The sequence below is a fragment of the Periplaneta americana genome, chromosome 14 (assembly GCF_040183065.1).
Source record: "Periplaneta americana isolate PAMFEO1 chromosome 14, P.americana_PAMFEO1_priV1, whole genome shotgun sequence".
NCBI lineage: Eukaryota > Metazoa > Arthropoda > Insecta > Blattodea > Blattidae > Periplaneta > Periplaneta americana.
The window spans coordinates 159,575,516-159,602,098 of NC_091130.1; the positions used below are offsets into that span (position 1 = coordinate 159,575,516).

The window sequence follows — 26,583 nt, forward strand, 5'->3', positions numbered from 1 at the left end:
TGTACCAATATTGTAAACTTTATTGGTTTTATTTTTTTAAAAACCGTACTCATGATTACTGCTTCAAACAATGATAAAATATAACACGTATGTCAACTGTTTTAAAAATATATTCTGTCACACAAAAGTAATAGCAAAGTTGTAACAGCCATTTTAATCCTTTCAACACACCGCAGGTATTTCCTTCAACATGAAGCCATCAGTTCCAGTCCTCATAACCACACAGACAAGGGGCCCCACTTCACGACCCAGCACTGACGACAACTCATAACCCTAACAAACAAACAAAGGATGAACTTCTGACATCTCTGTAACACATGAACACTTCCGTCTATGAAGTTCTTTTTTAACAAGTACATTAAACACAAACTTGTTATATTGACCATACATTTGACATTTAAATATGAAATAAAAAAATAACACGTAGGCTGGACAACGCAGGACATAAAATATATTACACTAAGGAAAATACCACATATGCTATACGCAAACTTAAATCTATAGATGCAAAAATATGTTACATCATTATATACATACATCAAGTACAAAAAATATAAATGATACTCGGGAGGAAATTAAACACAGAATAAATATGGGAAATGCCTGCAATTTTTCGGTTGAGAAACTTTTGTCATCCAGTCTGCTGTCAAAAAATCTGAAAGTTAGAATTTATAAAACACTTATAAGTTATTACTGGTTGTTCTTTATGGTTGTGAAACTTCGACTCTCACTTTGAGAGAGGAACATAGGTTAAGGGTGTTTGAGAATAAGGTTCTTAGGAAAATATTTGGGGCTAAGAGGGATGAAGTTGCAGGAGAATGGAGAAAGTTATACAACACAGAACTGCACGCATTGTATTCTTCACCTGACATAATTAGGAACATTAAATCCAGACGTTTGAGATGGGCAGGGCATGTAGCACGTATGGGCGAATCCAGAAATGCATATAGAGTGTTAGTTGGGAGGCTGGAGGGAAAAAGATCTTTAGGCAGGCCGAGACGTAGATGGGAAGATAATATTAAAATGGATTTGAGGGAGGTGGGATATGATGATAGAGAATGGATTAATCTTGCTCAGGATAGGGACCAATGGCGGGCTTATGTGAGGGCGGCAATGAACCTCCGGGTTCCTTAAAAGCCAGTAAGTAAGTAAGTACAAAATTTCCCATTTAGTGTGGTATATTCCATACATAAACTACATCACATTCTGTGCAAATTTTTTTTTAGGTATGGCATTACACTGTTCATATCAAGGGCTGAATGTGAGGTGCCAGTAGGTGCCTTGCTCTACAACAGTATACTGCAACCGAATGTGCTAGTATACAGGTGTTTCAGAAATAAGTACAGAATTTTTTTGGAATGATAGATTGGGTCTAGGACAGAATATGGTATCCCTGATGAGTCATTTGGTGGTATGTAACGCCAAAATCGTCACTGCATAACCTGGAGGATATACAGCCAGTGGTATGTGACTGTGGAATAAAGAGGAAACAGTACACAGGAATTTTTAAGATACTGTAGTGGTGTGAGGCCTTAAGCACAGGATATCTAAAGCGGAGAAGACAGTCTAAAACTTTCTTAAAATTAATATGTTAAAAAAGGTTGTTGTTTTCTAATGCCAGGCGTTTGACAATAAAGTCATTTGACCTCTTGCACTCCAATATTTTTCAAAGATATTGTCATGGTCAGCCACTGAAGCACAGATTTTGAGGTGTTCCGAATCCATTTCTTGGTTTGAGTTGCACAATGGGCAGTTAGGGGACTGATATATTCCAATTCTATGCAGGTGTTTGGCCAAACAATCATGGCCTGTTGCCAATCTAAATGCAGCTACAGACGATTTTCGTGGTAAATCGGGAATTAACTGTGGATTATGATGCAGAGAGTTCCATTTTTTCCCTTAAGATTGTGTTATCAAATTTTATTTGTTGAAGTCTAAGTATGTAGATTTAATAAATCTCTTCGCAGAGTAATACGTAGATTTAGTAACAGGTCTGTAAGCAGCAGTGCTGCCCTTTTTTGCTAAAGCATCCCCATTCTCGTTTCCCAGGATTCCACAATGGGATGGTATCCATTGGAATACAATTGTACAGATTGGAATTGTTAAAAAAGGTAATACACCTTAATGACAGACGGTCCTGTTTCGACACTGGTGTAGTGTCATCATCAGTGTTCTCGAACTATTGCACTTTTAAACAGTTTTAATTTAAGAAAGTTTTTATATTTTTGTATAAGTGTTACAAAGACAAAAGAAGATAATAGATGTGAAAAATAATTTTTATTCATATTTACTGGAGATGATCTTCAAAGTGTCCTTCATTGTCTTGGTTACACAACTCAAATCATCGGACCTGGACCATGGGGTACTGAAGAACAGTTTATGTGCTCGATCTCCTGCAGCAGCAACAATTAGTTGAGGAGTGTTTAAGGGGTTCTGATACACAAGAGCCTTCAATATAAAAACCAAGTGGCGTGAGATCACACAAACTTTTGACAATAATTGATAAAGCTAGTCCAGGACACATCAGTAACACGGCATGATGAACAGTCAACTGGTTAACTCCTCAGATGACGTCATAGGCTTTACTCGATCACTTGAAGTTGCTTCTTTCCGCATTCCATGTCTGTTTGATGAACTCCGTGTCGTGCTTGCCTTGCTATTTTCATAACTGTTGTCCGAGCTGATATCATTTCCAATGCTCCTCGACACTAATCCCCTAATTTTCTCCTTCAGGACTCTTGTATTCCTCTCCATTTCTTCCGAACCTACTACCGGCTCCTTGATGCTTTCGAGACATTCTTCAACACTAAAGATCAAATTGTTAATCTTTAATTTATCACCCCACAGTCTTGCAAATTGACCACTTTTCCTAGCTTCTTTCAGGAAAGGGACCAAAATTCGTCTTCTGCTCCTTACTTCATAACTCCAATCATTGTCCATTCTGATGGAAGTGTTCCCTAGCAACCTTCTGCTTCTCACGATCTTATCCTTCGTTGTCGTGCTCTTGAATTTCACTAGTATAGGCCTAACTTGATCTGGATTTCTTCTCCCTATTCTAAATACATCCCCAATTTCTATGTCGCTCAAATCCATTCCAAAACACTCCCAGCACACTCCTATAATCTTCTCGTATGTTTCACCACTATGTTCCTTTTCCTCTTCTTCTACTCCATAAAATATCAAGTTCGTTCTCCTCTTTTCCTCCTCTAAGTGCTCCCATTTGCTTTTCAAACCTTCATTTTCGTGTTGGGTTACTTCCATCTTCTTCCCCATCTCCACTATGGTCTCCTACTAAATCTTGTTTCATTTCAATATCCTCCATTTCACTCCGGCTTCTTTCAATCATTACACAGATCAACGCCTCTGCTACGCTTACTTCCACTGACTTGCGCAAATGAACCTCCACACTCAGCTGCTTGCTTAAGACTGTGAGCTGGTTAACTGCAGAGCACCACGTCTTCGAAAGGAGGCACACTGTATCAGTGTAAACAAATGAAAATAGACATCTAAGCACTCTGCCAGCTGTCTAATCTCCAGATGGATAGCCGGCAATTTGGTATTGCAGAGTGCCGAAGTTACCCTATGTTCTCTTACTTAAGACTGCCTAGACCCAACCAATCACCCATAAAAAAATCTGTACTTATTTTTGAAACACCCTGTATACAAATTAACCTCTGCGGTGGCTGAGTGGTCAGAGGTTAGCATCAACATCATTCCATCCAATGTCCATTCTGTCATCATTCTACAGCATTTCCTGAATGCTAGCTGGTCTAAGACGAGTGGAATTGCCTTCTCCAAACCTGGCTGTCTTAGGGGAGTCAGCCAGTGTGGTTGCAAATGCTTCTAGCTGGAGGGTAAGTGTGATAGACCTCCTCTAGGTCGTAGTGCTGACTCCCTTCCAGATACAATACAATAAAATACAAAGGTACAAATTATGAATGGACGCATCCTTCCCATGTTGACACTGCATCTAGCAAGGTTCTTATCCATCCTGTTGTCTGTACTACGTGGCGTGCACGCACAAACACATACAGTACACACCAGTCACGTGACAGACACACTCTCAAAACAGGAGACTCATTTAGTCCAATGTAAAATACTGACAATGATGCTAAGCAATACTGTACAACGTTCATACAAATCAATGAAGAGAGAAATTAGCAACTGTTAGGCAAGAGAGAGGAAATAGGATACAGGGTGATTCAAAAGTGATTGTCGATAATTTGAAGCTGGAAAGTATAAACTAATAATAACAAAAAGCTTAGAGAGCTTCCAGTAAATATTGGACCACAAAAACAAACCGAGATAATGCACATATTCTGCTAAGACAAACCACTGACTATGAAAGCACTAGTTCGAGGAAAGCTGTGAATTCTTTGCAATGGGCAGTTTCATTGAACAAGATACTGAATGCGAATTTATTCAACGGTGGTAGTAATATGATTGAAAAGTTACTTACTTCCCTGTTGTCTTGTGATAACGGAAGCAATTTCAGTATGGACTCTTGTTGTAGCTGTGGGAAAAAAGAAAACGTTAATATTTTTCAGCCATTTATAGTCTTCTTTTATTATTTTAATTGTCCTTTAAATATGCAGAAATTTGATCCGAACAAATTAACATTTTAAAATTCCTTTGTGTCATAAACGTTTAAAATGGGCAGGGTATGTAGCACGTATGGGCAAATCCAGAAATGCATATGGAGTATTAGTTAGGAGGCTGGAGGGAAAAGACCTTTGGGGAGGCCGAGACAAAAATGGGAGGATAATATTAAAATGGATTTGAGGGAGGTGGGATATGATGATAAAGACGGATTAATCTTGCTCAGGATAGGGACCGCTTATGTGAGGGCGGCAATGAACCTGTGGGTTCCTTAAAAGCCATAAGTGAGTAAGTCACATGGGAGTTGGGTATCTGGATTGAGAAGTTTAAGACAATGATTGAAATTGTGGCTCTTAGCGAACCCAGCACTAGTGCTTGGAGTGATTCCATGAAGCAAATGTGAACGGTTCCCAGGATGGGATATGAACATTATTTTCAATGTATTTTCATTTTTAAAGAAACTTCCTTCGGAATGTGAGTGGGCAGAAATAGATTTTGCTTGGAACTGGTTTTCAACATATGCAGACAATACCTGCACACTCTAACTAGACCTACTCCAATAAAATGTGGTGCACCGTCCTCTCATTGGCTTACCATAGCCACACCATACACTCTTGTACAGCTCATGGAATTTGCCAAGACACTTGCGATGTGCAGTACGGGAACAACATTTCTATGGAGGGGGTAGGAGTAGAAGGGAATGTCGGGCATGTGTGTACCGAGTTCAAGGCAAAGGCTAGCCCATTCCCCTATAATTCGTAAGTAGACTCATTCGATCTCATGCGTAGCTCTGTAGGAAGAGTGGGGGAGTGTCTGGACATAATGCATGAGCTGCAAAGCTTGTGTCTACTGTAGCGGACAATTTGGTTCTTCGTCTACAAAAGCCTGAAGACCCCTACTATGCATAGAACAAATCAGCATATGACACATATGAATTGATCGAGTGGCATAGCATTACCTAGGCCATATTTTTATGTAAAGTGCCTACATGGTACAGAATACCAGACTTGCTTCTTTACAAAGTCACTTGTGTGTTCTGAACAGAGCTGATCAGCTAATTGTTTACAGTAGAAGAGGTGGAGAAGTTCAGATATCTTGGAGCAACAGTAACAAATATAAATGATACTCGGGAGGAAATTAAACACAGAATAAATATGGGAAATGCCTGTTATTATTCGGTTGAGAAGCTTTTATCATCCAGTCTGCTGTCAAAAAATCTGAAAGTTAGAATTTATAAAACAGTTATTTTTACCGGTTGTTCTGTATGGCTGTGAAACTTGGACTCTCACTTTGAGAGAGGAACATAGGTTAAGGGTGATTGAGAATAAGGTGCTTAGGAAAATATTTGGGGCTAAGAGGGATGAAGTTACAGGAGAATGGAGAAAGTTACACAACACAGAACTGCACGCATTGTATTCTTCACCTGACATAATTAGGAACATTAAATCCAGACGTTTGAGATGGGCAGGGCATGTAGCACGTATGGGCGAATCCAGAAATGCAAAGAGACTGTTAGTTGGGAGGCTGGAGGGAAAAAGACCTTTAGGCAGGCCGAGACGTAGATGGGAAGATAATATTAAAATGGATTTGAGGGAGGTGGGATATGATGATAGAGAATAGATTAATCTTGCTCAGGATAGGGACCAATGTCGGGCTTATGTGAGGGCGGCAATGAACCTCCGGGTTCCTTAAAAGCCAGTAAGTAAGTAAGTAAGTGATCTTCAAGCTTCTTCTCCCTATTACATGGCAGTGAGGGCATTAGAAAGCTAGTACTTCTGGCTGAGCATCTCTATCAGGGATCTATTTCATAAAACCTGGCAATCATGTGTCATCCTATACAATGTCCTTTCATGAAGAGTTACAAAAAAAAAAAAACCAAAAAAAAAAAAAAAAAAAAAAAAACGGAAAATCAAGGCGAAATTATGAGTGTTGGTGGAATTAAATGAGAGAATCCTGGGAAAATCCTCATCCTGCAACCTTGTTTATGTTGGGGGTCTAACCCAGCTTCTGCAAAATGGAAAGATCACACTAACACAGCCATACCTGTTATGATTAGTGTAACACAGTAAAGACAGCTTACCATGAAAAAAAGCTTCACCTCTTAATCTATCTCAAATAATAATATAACCATTTGTACAGAATTTTCCCGTTACACTCCAGACAAAAAAGATCACTTCGAAGACGACCAAAAAGATGGGAGGAGACCATAACTGGATAGAAAGATAAAGATGATGATGATGATGATCACTACATTGTATAAAGGAAAACAAGACAGTACGTTACCTTCACTTTCACTTTGCGTGACTCAGGGAACTGAGGGCATGAAACGAACACTTCCAGTGACATTTTTGTAAATGTGTGTGGCGAAGTATTACATTCCTGGCACAGGTACTCGTTGGAATCCAATTCCACTAGAATATCATTTTCACAGATTCCGCACACAGGCCAAGCAAATGCCGTTTCTTCGTCCACACCCACAACAGTTCCTGCAACACAAAGTCTCAATGCCTTAATGCCTCATACGACTCATATTTGTGAATAAAATTCCTTTATCTTTATTTCTTTGATATTGAGAGCAAAATAAAAACAGGGCATTTTGGTGTAGACACCCTATATACGAGTATAAAGCAACTCGTGAGATAATGTTTCTATTTTTGTAAATATAAATATTCATATGAAAACATGTAAAAATGAAGGTATAAATTAATATAAACAAGTGTCACCTACCCATGACGTTAACAAGGTCTTTAACAGATGAGGACGATGCAAGATCCATTACTGAGCCTTTCACATTGGCAATCAAATTCACGTCTTGCTCAGAGAGAGCTGCATGTATAGCGACCGTGCTGGATACAGGTTCAAGCCAGCTGTACCTATCTGCACTCAAGCTGCCTAAAGAAATCGACAAGAAAAACATTATTAGTACATTATGCAACGAGCCTATAATGGTAGTAATTAAGACGCGAGTATGTTTATGAAATGAGCGCGAGTTTCATAATTTTCATACGAGCATCTTAATTACCATTATAGGCAAGTTTCATACGACTTTTTATGCTCGACCATATTTCTAACTTGAAATTATTCATAAGTATTCATGTTATTCTTATCTGACTCCGGAGCAGAACTGACCTTGTGCAATATCTCGTAAATTGTGAGATGTGCGCAGACTTTTTTCCGAGAAACAAATGCCATTGACCTTGATATAATCTAGAGAGTAAAATAAACATTAATGTTGATATAATCTTGAAATCGATTTAGACATTGAAAAACGAGATGACAAATTGAATTTATTTGAATATTATTTACAATTAACGCTAATTATTATAGTAACAGAACATAACCTTCTGCGACAGTATTGGATTTCCAGCCTCCGTGACGTTTCACTAGTTGTCTTTTGATTGCATATCCGAGAATAATCGATACTTGCGCTTTCATATTGCTACAATGGTGTTTTCTGATTGGTGGAACACCTGAACTTTAATGAATAGGTGTAGTTTAATGAGGTCCATTAAAGGGCTGCTACCAGGTGTATAATTACTACATTTCGGCATGGTCGAGCATAAAATTATATACCACACTGGTTATACACTATACTGCTAATAGCATTGACATATCCAGAGAACTGTGCCAGATCAGGCTATCACTTTCATTTTTTATATTAGACAACAATATGGCATCAAGTATCTAGACATATTTATCACTATATAAATAACAAAACAAGTGATATTTTCGCAACGAATTGAAAATATAATCAAAATTTAACACGTTAGAAGGAATTAAAATAGATTATGTACTCGATAATCAACGACACTGGCTACTAAATATCTTCACTGTTAGCAATTACAAAACTAATATGCAACTTACTTGTAAAAGAAGAAAATAAAATTCACCAACATACTATACCTCTGAATAATTTCGAGGGAAAAATTGTTCCGGGGCCGGGTATCGAACCCAGGACCTTTGGTTAAACGTACCAACGCTGTACCAACTGAGCTACCCGGGAACTCTACCAGACACCGATCCAATTCTTCCCTCTATATCCACAGAACTCAAAGTGGGCTGACAACCTTCAAGCAATCAACAATGAGTGCATACTAACTCTGTGTGATTTAAATTGTGGTTTTATACATGAAAGCTTGATTTGTATACTATACCTTTGTCTGCCAGAATGTCTTGCAACAGTACAAGTGTCACCTTTTTAGAAGACACCTGTTTAGGTATGATGCAGGAAGGTTTCACAGACACAATGACATATCCTGGTGCAGCAACAGAACAGACTGATGGATCTGTTACATACATACAATCGTCTGTAAGGTACAGAAGCTTCACCACACAAGAGTGTCTATGAGCACCACTGTCACTCTGGAAGGAAGAGAGAGGCATATGTAAAACACACACGTCTGAGAATTATAAAGACATAAAAAATACTGAATTGTCAGTTCTTCTTTCACTGATTCGGGCTCTTGAAGAAATCTGTTCACATGACAAGACCATTGTTTAATGATGCAGATAGCACATCAGGGCATGCATGTCTGGTTGACATAAAAGTGGACTAAGTGGATAGAACTAGGGCTGGGGACAGAGCGGTTCGGTTCGGAGCAGTTACTGTGACGTCATTACTCGGTTGAACCGAGTACAATACCGAGTACAAATTTGTGGCGGCAGATTTAAAATTTAGATAGATTGAATCGATTTTAGAACATACTTTGAAAGTGGAACCAAGAGTGTTTTAAAAGCGTTGTAGTAAAGCGCTTTTGCTTTGCCAATTGACGAGAAAAAAGTGCTTCTCTTCATTGCAAAATGGCGGTTGCAAATTTCATTTGCGTGATTACAACTATTTGCGGAGTTATTTTGTATGAAAGGCCTATTTAACTTTCAGTGTTGTTATATATGACAGACGAAATAACATTGATAAAATCATTTATAATACTAACAGCTAATAAATTAACATGTGGTCTATACGTTAAACGCTGCAACTAATTAAAAAAGAAGATAGAAGGAAACGGGCCCAATGAAGCGCTGCCTAAAACACTTAAAATAACACACAGAATTATTTACTATTACGGAAAGTAGATAAAATAATCAATAAAACGTGGAGTCTTAAACTTATGAACATAATGTTTATTTATTCTATAACATTACTAGCCTTCAATACAACCATGTTCTCTTTGGTGAAGAGTAATATTATTGATAAATTAAAGTAATTAGGTAACATAATTCGTAGAAATAAATACAAATAAAATTATGACTGATGAGGTAACACAAATCCAATAAACACAAATAGAAGAAAAATATAATGCACTTCTTTTTTTAACATATTTTAATATTAATCAAATACTCTAATATGATGATAATAATAATAATAATAATAATAATAATAATAATAATAACAATAATAATATTATATTATAATATAGTATTATTATTATTATTATTATTATTATTATAATTATTATTACTATGTAGAAGTAATATGTTCAGACTGTCAATGTTCTTTAGGCCCACTTGACAGGTCATATAATAGGATGAACTCCTCTTCAATACTAGAGGCCTTTCAGCCCGCCTTGGGGATAAGGAAATAATTTGTCCTGCAGCAGAAAATATTTAAATACAACAGTACCTACGTTGTTGTCTGCTGGAATTAAGTAAAACACGCAAACTCTGTTTGAACGTTTGAACTGACCGGTAACGGCTACGGTTAACAGAGTAACTTCGGTGCTCCGCTGCCAAGCACATAAACCGATAGAACCCAGCAACTCAACAGTTCTACTCGCTCCGTCCCCAGCTCTAGATAGAATGCTCATGTCTTACCTCTGTTAATGTCTGTTTCAACGAGGACAGCTGAGGACTGGCAGAGGCTGCTATGTTTAGATCCGGCGTCTCTTCCAATTGCTCCATTTCCCACAACTCAGTAGCAGGAGAGAAGACATAAATAAAAAGTTGATTTCCCCCCATATTAACAGACCCTGGAAGTTCTGAGGTGTTGATCTGGGCTGCATTCTTGTGAACTTCACTCTCTGAAATATTGTCTCTCAAATGTTTGTCTAAATGCACGTCACCACTGACTTCCTGCACATGTTTCTTGCTTGCTGCCTTTTCATTCTCCAATTCACAGGCTGGTGATCTCTTCCCTCTTCCAGCTAGGTTCTGTTTTTCATTTACTTCTTTATTCTTCACGATGAGAGACCATAAACTGGGACATCTGTTTACATAAATCAAAACATCCACAAATTAATTTAACTTATTGTTGCACTGTATTTATTCTTTTGTTTTAAGGAGTTTATTCATCATTTTACGTTGTCCCTAACTGTAGGCGAAGACTTTTTAAATATGGCACAAACTAAATATGGCTTTCCATACTACATTCCTTAAACAGCATTCGAAAATTCCTTCCGCTATCACTCAAGAAAATACTAGTGGAAAAACTAGTAATGCCCCACTTCGATTATTGTGATTTTCTACTGACTGACCTCAATGTCGCAAAAATTGCAACGTGTTCATAATTCTTGTGTTCGCTTCGCCTGCGATGTCCGTCGTGCTGACCACATTACCCCATCCTTCCAAACTCTAAACTGGCTACGGCTTAACGAACGTAGAAATTTTCATTCTCTTGTTCTCCTTTTCCAAGTCCTTCACACCTCTACACCTACCTACCTTGCCTCCCGTTTCAGTTACCTGTCATCATATCATAATCTCTTCACACGCACGCAAAGTAGCCGCATACTAGCCATACCAACACATAAGACATCATCGTATTCATCATCATACACAATCTCGCTCTCGCGCTTGTGGAATACCCTACCCAGTGACATCAGAGACTGTCGGAATTTAGTAGCGTTCAAAAGCGAACTTATTAAGCATTTTCTTACTGCTTAGAGTAGGTTTAATTTTTACTTAATTAATAAAAAGAACTGCTTCTCTCTTCTTAACTTTTACAATAAACTGTCTAGCTTTTATTAATCAGTTAATCTTTTAGTATTTTGTTTTTTGTTGTATTTGTAAATTTAATATTAATTGTAATTATAATTGTAATTGTATTCTTAACATTGTAGTTGTAATCCCCTGGTAGAGGGGAAGAGAAGGCCTGATGGCCTTATCTCTACTAGGTTAAATAAATAAATAAATAAATAAATAAATAAATAAATAAATAAATAAATAAACTACTAGTGTAACACTCTCAAGCCATGACAAAACAAAATAAACTACAGCAAAAAAACCCTCATTCTAAAACAAATTGTAAATAATTCAGGTATTCTTACATTTAATTTCAGCATCATTACTGCTACAAAATTTTTCAAGCGATACAAAATGTCAAGTATTTTTCGTTATAAAATAGGTGGAATTTTTTCATTACTACATTGGAAAATTGGGGAGCAAAGTATGCAGTGCTTCCTGGATAATGCTAAATGATCTACAGCAGCCTGGAAGCAGTGCACTCTATTGCACAGCTAGGCAACAAAAGGCTTATTCTCCAATGGTGGCTATTAGAAGAAGAAGAGAGATTGGAAATTCAAAATAAATAATGTGTTACGAAATAATCTCAACTACTGAAAACTTCACTTTTCCCAGTGAAGATCGTGTACAGTGTGATGATGTTGGATAACCAAGATCACAGTTCACTCACTTTGTCCTGTGGATACGTCGCTTTATTGTGAAGCCCGTGAACTTGCAGAACTTCCCGAGAACCTGTTTGCTGGTGATGCCCTCCCACCACTGCGGCATCTCGGAAGCTGGAGGACTCGAACCCAGCACCAGTTCGCAGCACACACCTGTTGCATCACAGCCTAGCACTGACCAACCTGTATCGTCATCGCCTGTCTTAATATTGCTTCTGGAAGAAATAAAAACAACACTATTACGTTACAGGCATCATTCTGAAATTCACGCAAGGTACACACTAAACACACACTACACTGTAAGGTTTTCTGCTGTCACTGTTTTTGTCAATGACTACAAGAGAGTGGGGAAAATACATCAGTTGTACGCTTCAGTGTGAAAATCCAGGAATCTAGAAGAATTATAAATCATCTGATCAACTTAAAAAAGATCGTCACTATACAATGGATCCTCTCACATTGTAATGAAGTAGCAGATGCCCTGGCAAAAAGAGGTGCAACAATAATACAGAAACAAAGCAAGGCATTTTCTTTCCATTCTAGAAAACAAATCATCCACAACAAATTTCATTCAAGCAGAAAAAAAGAAACAGAGGGCAAAATTGAAGGCAAATCATGGGAAATAATATTCAGAAATCCTGAAGAAATTCTACAAAAACCCTGAAAATCTGCTGCCACTTTGTTTAGATTGCTGACAGGCCACGACTGTTTATCAAGCCTTCTACACAAAATAGGAGTATTCAATACACCTTTCTGTACAGAGAAAATCATTTCGTAATGTTTTATGCAAACTAATTATTTTGAAAAAAGAAAATAAATAAATAATAATTTTGAAAAAACGAGGGAAAATTGGAAAAGTCTCGGACTACTCATTAACAAAATTAAAAGCATTGTTATCATTGTAATAAGGAGATCCTTGCATATATTAAAAATCATTCATATAATAATTTTTAGAGGTAAAACTTAAACGTTATTTTGATCTCTGATTTCATATTAATTTAGTTTTTTTTTTTCATTTATTGTATGTACACTTCAATCCTAAGATATTATTGCCGTTATTATTCTCTTTTCGACATCCTGTAAATCCAAGAAGTTGTCTTATAAATGAACACTATATATACTGTATGTGTGTGTCTATATACATACATATATATATATATACACCTGTGGAGTAACGGTCAGCGCGTCTGGCCACGAAACCAGGTGGCCCGGGTTCAAATCCCAGTCGGGGCAATTTACCTGGTTGAGGTTTTTTCCGGGGTTTTCCCTCAACCCAATATGAGCAAATGCTGGGTAACTTTCAGTGCTCGACCCCGGACTCATTTCACCGGCATTATCACCTTCATATCATTCAGACGCTAAATAACCTGAGATGTTGATACAGTGTCGTAAAATAACCCAATAAAATAAAAATACATACATATGATCTCATGTATGACATAATCTGAACAATACTTTCAAGTTTCCAGAACACAATAGGACAGTTCATTGAAACTGTTGAATGTATTTTTTTTATTGGGTTATTCTACGACGCTGTATCAACATCTAGGTTATTTAGCATCTGAATGATATGAAGGTGATAATGCCGGTGAAATGAGTCCGGGGTCCAGCACCGAAAGTTACCCAGCATTTGCTCGTGTTGGGTTGAGGGAAAACCCCGGAAAAAACCTCAACCAGGTAACTTGCCCCGACCGGGATTCGAACCCGGGCCACCTGGTTTCGCAGCCAGATGTGCTGAACGTTACTCCACAGGTGTGGACTGTTGAATGTATGAGGAAAGCGTTTTCATTACATAAATCAAGACTTGCACCTTGTTTTGTAGCGGAAGACTTGCAGAATGCACAGCTGCAGGCACTCTTCTTCGGACTGCAAGCAGCTCTGCTTGGCTACAACTTCTGCTATCGTATTCATCCTCCTGTTCTGACAAATGACTTCTTCTGTGATGGACAACTGTTCAGTATTAGCTGTCCCACAATGCAAAGCTTCCACTTGCATCTTCCTAGGAAGAAGATATTCTAAAAATTCTAATCCATTGCGTGGAAATCGAAACTGGCATTTATTTCTTCCATTATCACCTAAAACATTGGCAATAAAACAACATTACAATGAACACCTTGTGATCCTGCATTTCTGCACTGTAACATAATCCCATCTTTACCTTCAAGACACAAATGTCTTTCACACATGGGGAGGTATTAATAAAAAGAAGCAGTTTCTTTTTACTCTTAGTTCCAAAGATAATTTTCACATCCACATCAATAAAATAAAATTGATCCATTTTCGTATTTATAAGAAATATAGTTAGCTCAGAGAGCGCACAAATTCCTCATGATTTCTTGAGCTACCTCAGTAGCTGACTCAGCCAAGCATATGATTGTTGTACCAAGAGAAAAGAGGTTAAAGCTCAGGGAAACTCATCTTTACTTACTTACTGACTTTTAAGGAAACCGGAGGTTCATTGCCGCCCTCACATAAGCCCGCCATCGGTCCCTATCCTGAGCAAGAATAATCCAGTCTCTATCATCATATCCCACCTCCCTCAAATCCATTTTAATATTATCTTCGTATCTACATCTCGGCCTCCCCAAAGGTCTTTTCCCCTCTGGCCTCCCAACTAACACTCTATATGCATTTCTGGATTCGCCCATACGTGCTACATGCCCTGCCCATCTCAAACGTCTGGATTTAATGTTCCTAATTATGTCAGGTGAAGAATACAATGCGTGCAGTTCTGTGTTGTGTAACTTTCTCCATTCTCCTGTAACTTCATCCCTCTTAGCCCCAAATATTTTCCTAAGAACCTTATTCTCAAAAACCCTTAACCTATGTTCCTCTCTCAAAGTGAGAGTCCAAGTTTCACAACCGGTAATATAACTGTTTTATAAATTCTAACTTTCAGATTTTTTGACAGCAGACTGGATGATAAAAGCTTCTCAACCGAATAGTAACAGGCATTTCCCATATTTATTCTGCGTTTTATTTCCTCCCAAGTATCATTTATATTTGTTACTGTTGCTCCAAGATATTTGAACTTCTCCACCTCTTCGAAGGATAAATCTCCAACTTTTATAGTTCCATTTCGTACAATATTCTGATCACGAGACATAATCATATACTTAGTCTTTTCAGGATTTACTTCCAACCCTATCTCTTTACTTGCTTCAAGTAGAATTTCCGCGTTTTCCCTAATCGTTTGTGGATTTTCTCCTAACATCTCATCTAAACATCTAAACTCATCTTTAGTTACTGTAATTTATAAACACTTTCACCCATTTGAGGAAGCTAAGGTTAGTAATAATAGTAGATTTTTTTTTACTAATGGCGGGTATTTGACTGTTTGTCATTGACCCATATGAAGCCAGTTGTGTAGACCAATTAACCGACAGAGTCATTGCCCAGGGTGCGCCGTTGGAGGCTGGTCTACACTACACCCGCAACGAGATGATGGAGAGTTGTTGGGATGCCACAGGAGAACCGGATCTCCTGAAGAAAACCCCTGTGCTACCTGCACCATGGGCTTGCCCAACACAAGTTATCAATCTGGGGTATGCCGGGATCGAACCCGGGTCCACAGGATTACAAGTCCACGGCCTTTTTATTGGAAAAAATAACACAACAATCAACATTTCGTGACGTGGTACTAGAGTCTAGGGCCAGGACTGTAGCTAATTGACAAGTGTTACCTTTCTGACACGAACACTGACATGTGTACAGAACCTCCGACACTTGAGGCTGTCGTTCTCCAGAGATTAGCCACTGCTTCTGCGCTGAATTCACCTCTTCCACGTAACTAACTCCAAGTACCAAAGTTACGTTTAGTCGGGAGACACACAATTGCTGCCTAAACATGATGAAAAAAAACATTAGACACATCTACAGTATCCCTAGCACTGGAATCATTCCTCAAGCATACAAGGACTGTTCAAGAAACAGGCACACAGAATCCTTTGCCACACAACGCCAAGGGAAGTAGTATGATTATGAATCAGAGTGCTGCATTGGAGTTAAATCGCTCGCTTGAACTCGGTCGAGTGTCGCACCCTCGAGTGAGATACGACCGGTCGTGATACGCTTGTAATAAATAGAAGCACAGTACAAGGTCATCTCACCGACATGTCTTATCTTGTATGGAAGGCGACAGATAAGATACACATATGTTTTGCTCACACGGTAAAAATAAGGCTTTATTTTCTGCGTTTATGACAAACGTTTAATGGAACGTACCAAAACAGGAACATGAAGTTACAAATAAAATAGTATGAAAAACTTCGATATACAGTTATTATTGCTAATTAATAATAATTATTCAATATTTGATTTACCACATATATAATATGATAGGTCCATACATAGTGTTCCGCCTATATACTACGTAGAAACGTTTTACAAAATATTACTGATATAGCAGTAGATTAATAACAATATTAGTACTGAGATAACGTCACACAAATTTATTAAAACGAATAATCATGCTGCACAACTGTTACAGACGCAAAGATTGATACACTAATTATTAGAGATTATTATTATTATTATTATTATTATTATTATTATTATTATTATTATTATTATTACTAGAAAACTTGATACAGTTCTTGCATTATCGTGATTGTGTTCTCCATTTATAATAATTACATTTACATCCAATAACATCTATGAGATGTGGCAAAAACAAAATCACTCCTGTGTGGAAAAAAAAAAAACATTTACCTACAACATTTATATTACATTTTAAAGTAAGTTTTGTAGTTGTACTATGGAGAGGTTAGTCAAAGACTGCAAAGTTTTGAAATGATAAACATCTATGATGTTACTACACAGTTCATCACTGTAACAAGAACGAATGTCTAACGCTCGGCTTATACCGTTCGAGGATTTATCGCTCGTGACAATTTTACCCATCATGCATGTGCGCTACCTATTGGATTACACTATGAACTACTTGGCTCTCGAGCGAAAACGTCCAATGCAGGCCTCTGTTATAACTGAAAGTTAAAAAATTTTGAAGGAAGACCCTCCTAACCTGGAAAAGTAAAAAAATTGGGAGTTCCATACTTGAGAAAGTCATCACGTGCAGTATCAAACAAGCACAGTAGCAAATGAAAATTGAAGAATCAAGGAATTGACGCTATTGCAATGCGAGATAAACTAATTAAGTCTAGAATAAGAAGGGTATCAAAAATAAAAATACACATAAGCAACATTTGAATCATGTTAGAGGAAAAATATGCTGGATAGTGGAAAGGACTAGATCAAAACATGAACTTAATCTATAACTTCATAACAGGATTCAGGACAATAATATAATTACTAGGAAGCTCAATGTTTACTCACCATGGAGGATAAACTCGAATAGTAGACGAAGGCCTAATATGAGAGTACAGCAGTGGATCCAGTACAACAACAATCCCCAGGCTGGCATTGTTGCTGTTGCTATTGGACTCTTCACTCTCTGAACTGAGTGGTGATATCGTTTTGCCTGAACATAAACAGTCTTCATTGCAGTACCAGTGAAATCTACACTAAGCACTACAATACATGTACTCTGAATGCCTAACTAGATTATGAGACAATAACAGTACATTATGCAACGAGCCTATAATGATAGTAATTAAGACGCAAGTATGATTGTTTATGAAACGAGCGCAAGCGAGTTTCATAATTTTTATACGAGCGTCTTAATTACCATTATAGGCAAGTTTCATACGACTTTTTATGCTCGACCAAATTTCTAACTTGAAATTATTTAAAATTAGGTCTTCTTATGGTTTTGTGCGAACTGACCTGAATTGTGAGATGTGCGCAGACGCGAAAGTATTGATTTTTTCCGAGGCCGAATGTCATTGACCTTGGCAGAGAATAAGATGAAGATTACTCTGATATAACCTGGAAATTGATTTAGAATTGAAAAACGAGATGACAAATTGAATTTATTTGAATATTATTTACAATTAACGCTAATTATTATAGTAACAGAACATAACCTTCTGCAACAGTATTGGATTTCCAGCCTGCGTGATGTTTCGCTAATTGTCTTTCGATTGCATATCCGAGAATAATCAATATAACGGTACAAAGCTGACTTGTCATTGGCTGAACACCTGAACTTTAATGAGTAGGTGTACTTTAATGACATGCATTAAAGGACTGCTACCAGGTGTATAATTACTACATTTTGGCATGGTCGAGCATAAAAATATTTTAAATTTCTAGTTTTTTAGTTGGTTATTTAACGACGCTGTATCAACTTCTGGGTTATTTAGCATCGATGGAATTGGTGATAGCGAGATGATATTTGGCAAGATGAGGCCGAGGATTCGGGAATTTGAATGAGTGCAATGACAAAACAGATAGCTAGAAAGCAGTAGAAAAATATATATAAAAACAAGAAGTTGTATGACATCGGAAAAACATGGGAGGAGAACAGGAGTAAACACCGAAAGGAAGCAGTGGCAAGATTCAGGACTGCTTAGCAGCTCATCTTCATAGAATGAACATCTACCTACCATTCAGTGAATGTCCACTACACCAGACTCCGGAGTCTTTATGATGACAGCCACTGTTGCTATGCCCAGAGGTGGACAGAAGACCTGGCATCAACATCTGTAGGCTCTACTGAGAAGCCAGGAACAAAATGGGATAATTTCCCCATTTAGTCGTAAGACAATCAAAACAACATTTCGAAACATCTCGTTGAAAATATGTTGTTGTTGTTTTCTAATGCCAGGTGTTTGACAATAAAGTCATTTGACCTCTTGTACTCAATATTTTTCAAAGATATTATCATGGTCAGCCACTGAAGCACAGATTTTGAGGTGTTCCGATTCCATTTCTTGGTTTGAGTTGCACAATGGGCAGTTAGGGGACTGATATATTCCAATTCTATGCAGGTGTTTGGTCAAACAGTCATGGCCTGTTGCCAATCTAAATGCAGCTACAGACGATTTTCGTGGTAAATTGGGAATTAACTGTGGATTATGATGCAATATATATTGTCAGGAATCAATTAGGTTACAACAAATTAGTAGGTATTCAGCTACAGCAAGACATTTGTGACTGACATACATCTATGCACTGAGCTACTGCAGCTACTTTACGAAAGTGGGAGAAAGATAAGCACATTAACTGAAAGGTGGCAGATTGTAACTTTGCTACCAATAACTCGACAACATTCGAGAGTTGTATGATTTGGCTTTGCTATACTTCGTTTTAGATCATTAATTTTCATCTTAAACAGTATCATCAAAATACATCATTCAAAAGCATGTTTCATCCTTGTAACAGTAACCATAAAGTTTCCCTTCTTTAAAGCAGTAACAATTATCTTACTCACAAAAACATGCAAAAATGGAGTATGTACACACAGGAACCAGCTCTGACACGTAATACACACCTGAGGATGGTGTGCAGTGAATCATTAACCTGGAATATTCCCTCCAAACGGAATTCACAACGAGAAGCAGCCCTCTATTATTTGGACGCAAAGGATTAAAATAGTTGGTTTCGTGCTGCCAGATGCGGGTGGACGAGTGCTGGCGGGCGAGCAGCTTCTTAAGACGAGCGGCGAGCCCCGATCTGAAGAAACAAAATCAGCCTCACATCCAAAACTAATCTGCTCATGTTCTATAACACAAAAACATAAAATTGCTCTCTTGGATCACTTCCACATACTTGTTGAGTCTCAGCCTCCTCTTCTTGCAGGAGTCCATGTACAGAGTGGTCACCTCTTCATTGCCTGGATTTTGTGATGCCACTGCCCTCACCTTTTGACTCTCTGGGGTGCTGCAGCTGCTGATCAACAGACCTACTTCAAGTTTCCCAGAAGATGGAGATGATGATGATATTTTTGAGATCCTATCTGCACAACTATCCTACAAGTGCACCCAATCACGGAGTGTTAATATAGGCAGCCATTTATATTAACAAAGAACATACAAGGTGTACCAGATTATCGTTACTACAAAATGTCAGTATAATAACAACATTAATGATGGATGGATTAATGATTACATCAGCTGCTTGTCTATGCGGATGACGTGAATATGTTAGGAGAAAATCCACAAACGATTAGGGAAAACACGGGAATTTTACTGGAATCAAGTAAAGAGATAGGTTTGGAAGTAAATCCCGAAAAGACAAAGTATATGATTATGTCTCGTGACCAGATTATTGTACGAAATGGAAATATGAAAATTGGAAATTTATCTTTAGAAGAGGTGGAGAAGTTCAAATATCTTGGAGCAACAGTAACAAATATAAATGATATTCGGGAGGAAATTAAACACAGAATAAATATGGGAAATGCCTGTTATTATTCGGTTGAGAAGCTTTTATCATCCAGTCTGCTGTCAAAAAATCTGAAAGTTAGAATTTATAAAACAGTTGTATTACCGGTTGTTCTGTATGGTTGTGAAACTTGGACTCTCACTTTGAGAGAGGAACAGAAATTAAGGATGTTTGAGAATAAGGTGCTTAAGGAAATATTTGGGGCTAAGAGGGATGAAGTTACAGGAGAATGGAGAAAGTTACACAACACAGAACTGCACGCATTGTATTCTTCACCTGGCATAATTAGGAACATTAAATCCAGACGTTTGAGATGGGCAGGGCATGTAGCACGTATGGGTGAATCCAGAAATGCATATAGAGTGTTAGTTGGGAGGCCTGTGGGAAAAAGACCTTTAGGGAGGCCGAGACGTAGATGGGAAGATAATATTAAAATGGATTTGAGGGAGGTGGGATATGATGATAGAGAATGGATTAATCTTGCACAGAATAGGGACCAATGGCGGGCTTATGTGAGGGTGGCAATGAACCTCCGGGTTCCTTAAAAGCCAGTAACTAAGTAAGTAAGTAAGTAATAACAACATTTCTCGCTAATAGTAAGCCAAGCATGTTAGTTTGTACATTGTTTGAGCATTTCTCCTCAACCCTAATGACATGTGAAAGTACATACAGTATAGGGTCCAGTGCTGAAAGTTACATAGCATTTGGTCTCAATAAGTTGAGAGAAAACTCCAGAAAAACCTCAAACAGGTAACTTGTCCCAACCATGATTTGAACCCGAGCCTGCTCGTTTCATGGCCAGACATGCTAACCATTACGCCACGCCGGCGGAAACTAACAAACTAAAAGAATGCAAATAGATTCGAACACATGAACTAAAGCATGTTAGCCTGTGAGATCAGACCCTCAGCTTGGCCCTTTGAAACAGAATACAATCTAGAACTAAACATAATGCAGGTCCATTTAAAAAGTCATTAAAAATTTCCATCTGCTCCTGCAATTCGGCATGTTGAAATCTACAACTTATTTAAAATACCTGTTTCCAGGTCCCAACTTCTTTTGATGCACTGTACCATTACCTGCAAGAAAGGTATTACCAAAGATATTCCTCAAATAATTTAAATTATTACCTGAGTAAAGCCATCACGGTTTCCCTGGCTGATATCTTGAGAAGTTTCAGTTTCTATTAACTGATCTAATGTTGCTGCATCAGGACTAGCTTCCTTTCCAGCATCACAAGCTTCTTCAATCACAAACTGGCTTGCAGGTGAAATGTTACTCACAACATCGTCTGAATTTCTCACTAATTCCACAGGCCTAGTAATCTCGTTGATCTCCACGGAGCTGTTATTAATGTCCAGTTGGCTACACTGCTGCACAATACTTTCACTTGTTTTGGAATTTGTTTCTCTCACAGAACTAGTTCTCTTCTGTAAGATATCAGCATTTTCAGATTCAAAACATTCACCTTCATCGTCCACATCTGTACATTCCATATTACTACATCGCCCTGAACACACTTCCTTTTGCTTCGGTGTGATCTCAATAACATTTTGACACAATGAAGATTCTTCCAGGATGCCACTGTTGTTTGCAATGTCACTTGGCTTCTGTGTTTTTGAAGATTTTCTCCTGAATTTTCTACACTTTTTTTCACTACTTTTTCCTAATATTGGGGACAACGATGCAGGACACAAAGTCGGTGTGTCCTCGTTTTTCAGTCGTGTCTCTCTGCACACATCTGTGCCAACCAACTGCTTCTCTTCAGAATGCAGTGCAGTAACAGAAAGTTTCAACTTCCGCAGCTTTCGCCTGGACTTCAGAACAGGTGATAATGCACTAGATTTTGACAACTGATTTTCTTCATTCGCACATTCAGAATCATATAAGCAAATACTGCTTGGAGAAGTATTGTCTTCTATCTCCTTTTTAGAATGACATATTACTTCTTGACTATTCCTATGCAAACCAAGGACAGGAATTGCTGGTTGCTCTTGTTGACAACTTTCATTCAACTTTTTCCTCCTCTTCCTCTTGCATAACTTTCTACAAGATTTGTCTTGTGAAGACAAGTTCCTCTCTCCTAGTACCGGTGACAACCTTCCGACTCTCATTGAAGGTGTTGCTTTCTTATCCCCCATTACTGGTGACAAATTTCTAACCTCCATTTCTGTTAACGAATATTCATCTTTGATCACCGGTGATAAATTCTGGACTTCAGACAATGGAGACAAATTCCCACCTATTACTGGTGACAAGTTCTTGGCCCTGAATGTTGATGACAAATTCCTACCTCCCAACACTGGTGACAGCTTCTCGACTCCCATGGCTGGAGACAACCTCATAATTTCAGACATATCTGCTGCTCCTGAATTGTGTCTGGATGACTGATGATGTATTACGCCACCTTGGTTAATTTCATCTTTAATTTGATTTATACTGAACTCTGTACCACTTTCTTGAATCGAATTCTCATCTTTTCTTTTTATTTCATCTTTGTTATTTGGATTAGGAATGGAGTTATCTAGGCTTTCTGAACATTTTTCAAAATTATATTTCTGGCTGGCTGCTTCGTCCGCGTTAACCACATTGCGAGTTACACGAGCTCGGAACTGGCGACAGACACCCGGACTGCGGCCCACGCAGGAATTGAAGTCAAGTCGTGTTATGACTTTATGAAGCACATGAGCTCTCGAAGAACTATCTCCATCACTGCCTGAAGAACTCCACAGTATGTCTGGAGGGGAACTGGCAGGAGAGAAGTTACGAAGTGAACTGCTTCCTTCATAAAAACTTTGCCTCAATCTTCCCCATTCCTTAAAAAAAAAATTAAACAGTAAAATTATAACAAAATGTATAAAATAACTGACATTATTGTAAATTTTTACTAAAATATTCTTTTATGTGAAAGACTCCTGAATGGTAATTGTATAGTCTGAGAAATAAAATTTCTACATATTATTTTAATGTTAATGGGCCTAATAAACTGGACCATATTAGGGGCACGAAACAATTGTTTTGTGGATCAGATATTCTTTGTAACAGATCCGACAGTTACAAGTCTTTTCCACACCACTGTCATAAATAGAGCTCGGACATTGCTCTTTTTTGGCTATTTTAGGAAACTTAATCAGAAACCCATGTTTGGTCATTTAAAAGTGCCTACCCAAGTTTTATAGTGCCTATGAAGACCTAATTTTTTGATAATAGCCTATTTCAGAAATAGGAGTCTATTACCACCTATTTCGAAAAATGTTGTGTGTTATGTAAAAGATGTAGGTCATCCTATATTATCTGCAGATGACACAAGTATAATAATTACAGCCAATAACTCCAACACATTCCAATCTTCAACAGAGGAAATTCTCTTCAAAATATGTGACTGGTTCTCAGTCAATAAATTAGTATTAAATTGTAACAAAACTAATATAATTCAATTTAAATCCTCAGCAAATTCAACCTCGCAAATTTCTAGCGCAATAATTAACAATAGATCCCTATTAGAAATGACAACAACCAAATATCTTGGCTTAAAAATCGATAATGTGTTAAATTGGAAAAATCATATTAAAGAAATTACCCCCAAACTAAATTCAGCTTGTTTTGCTATTAGATCTATGCAAAAGATAGTAAATATTAATACCTTAAAAACAATATACTTTGCATACTTCCACTCGGTAATGAGTTTTGGAATAATATTCTGGGGAAATTCCACAGATAGTAACAGTATATTTCTATTACAAAAAAAGAGTAATTAGAATAACAGTAGGTGCCAAATCTAGGGAATCGTGTAGGACTATTTTAAAAAAACTACAAATAATGTCCATGGTTTGTCAGTATATCTTTTCATTAATAATCTTCCTCGTATGTAATCGTGAAAACTTTGTAACTAATTCAACAGTTCATAGCATAAATACTCGTCAAAAATGACTTTCATACTTCATCGGCAAGTCTATCGTGCTATCAAAAAGGAGTGCGTTATATGGCAGTAAAAATTTTTAATAGCCTCCCTATCGATATAAAAAATGAAACTCAAAACATAAGATTATTTAGGGCCAAATTAAAGAAGTACCTAATTTCTCACGCCTTCTATTCTGTAGGTGAATTCATGACATTCAATAACGCTTCATGAAATTGATACTAAAACTTTGTGTTGTACTAGTAGACTATATTGTAAATCTCGTCTGTATATATTTCATCTAGACTGTGACTATAAATTAAGACTTTATAATAGTATTTTTTTTTTGACTTGTTCCATATTCTAGCTGTAAAGCAATGTATGAATACCATGGAATGTTAATAAATACAATACAATACAATACGTATTTCACATTTTAGAATTTTCCAGGGCAAGACAGGTTCCCTAGGTGGCAATCTGTTTCTCAGACTCTAGTGCTGAAAATGAATGGTATGAGTGCTGGTCTCTTGGTTTTGACTTGCTCTGTAGAAAATTCTTCTGTTTTGACTTATTAAAAGTAACGCCAGCCTATTTTAAAAGGTTGTAATTATAATATGCCCTTTTCACGCAGCAAGACACGCCATAAGAATTAAAAGAAAAAATCCCTTTCCTCTTTAAGGACAAATAAAAATTCGGTACCATAACACTGTTATTTCAAAAGTTGTTAGCCTCTTTTTTTATGCACTATATGAGAATGACACACTTACGGAGTGAATGATACTTGCATTCCCTCGTCCGTTGGAAACGTTATGCAAGGACATCATCTCGGAAACTAATGCAGAACAGCAAGCATTCCAGCTCGGATGACTGCAACATTTGCATTACTGAATTCAGAGCTGCGTTGAACATCTAAAGCTATAAAGTTAACAGAAACGAAATTTTACTCTGGCAGGTTTCCAATAGGCTAGGCCTATTCCATAACTAAACATGGGAAAACAATGCATAATTTCAAAAATATGATTGTGTTTATTATTAAATCAGTCCAGAGATAACCACTGATGGATCAATACCTAACGTCTTAGATGAAGTGCAGTTAATGTATTGTTTTGATCGTAATTTTTCATGTAGACCTAGGTACAAAAACATACCAACAGAAATGTAAAATTTACCTAGGACTAATAAAAACAGAAGATATAAATCAAATTTTTAAACATTGACTTGTATTGACCCCAAAAATATTACAGAAATAGGCCTGGACTTGTTCATTAAGTTTGTGAAAATGACACACACTTATTCGATTGTATTTTTATGCGTATGATAACGATTCATATTATTACCAAGTTCCCAATGACATTTTCAGTTTGTTGTTAGCTTATATTTAATAATGCCAGCAATTAGTCTTCAAGTATTACAAATTCTCATTTCGCACCAAATCGAATAAGATATTAAGCTCTTTTCACAACTTTGCTGTCAATGATACACAAATAAAATTAATTATAATCAATTTGTGATACATTTCCCATTACGATAATTCTTTACAATTGCGATGCCAAAGAAGGCTGATATCTAATCTTTCACCTTCAGACCAAAATGTGTATATACAAGGCATACCAAAAACCTGTACTGACCAAACCTTAGCTGTCACTATTACTCGATCTTACGAAAACACTTTCTATCTACCGCTAGGGGTATATCCCGGTACGTACCTACCAAAAAAGCTTACATACACGACATGCGATCGCACCTCTCTCAGCCGGCCACTACTTTCAAGCAAATTTCCACACTTATTTCGGAGCGATATTGACGTCGGTACTTAATTTTTCTTTTATTTACGGTATATATGACTCGACTAGTAGCCAAGTACGTACAGTAAATACATTCGTACCTTAGCGTGGTAAATCAGTAGTACAGAAATACCTCAATTATAAATAAGGACTAACATAATTATAGTAACATTTACCTTTATTTAGAACAGCCGAGATCAGTTTATAACTTCCCACGGAAATTACGAACATGTATAATTACTAAATGCAACAAATACCGCACAAATCTAACATAACCTATTTCAAACCTCTACAAAATTTCCGCCATCCAACGCTGCACTGAATACCAACCTTGTAACTCAAAATACTAATAAAACACGGATGATATCTCAGGTTATCCAACTATGAATAATGAAACTGT

At 37.3% G+C, this 26,583-nt stretch overlaps 1 protein-coding gene across 2 annotated transcripts; it reads right to left on the reverse strand.

Annotated features, from left to right (window-relative positions):
- On the reverse strand, window positions 1-26,583 carry LOC138713940 (DNA repair-scaffolding protein-like). Of its 2 annotated transcripts, none has more exons than XM_069846490.1 (15): window positions 26,360-26,583; window positions 25,167-25,266; window positions 21,632-23,317; window positions 19,887-20,086; window positions 19,609-19,790; window positions 17,550-17,694; window positions 15,899-16,056; window positions 14,026-14,290; window positions 12,224-12,430; window positions 10,411-10,801; window positions 8,754-8,961; window positions 7,327-7,491; window positions 6,883-7,085; window positions 4,460-4,513; window positions 1-273 (listed from the first exon to the last, which is right to left on the reverse strand). In XM_069846490.1, the coding sequence occupies exons 2-15, from the start codon at window positions 25,221-25,223 to the stop codon at window positions 163-165; spliced, it is 4,032 nt and encodes a 1,343-aa protein (XP_069702591.1). In that variant the 5' UTR covers window positions 25,224-25,266; window positions 26,360-26,583; the 3' UTR covers window positions 1-162. The 2 variants fall into 2 exon arrangements, with proteins under 2 accessions (XP_069702591.1, XP_069702590.1); XM_069846489.1 differs by having other exon boundaries at window positions 25,167-25,314.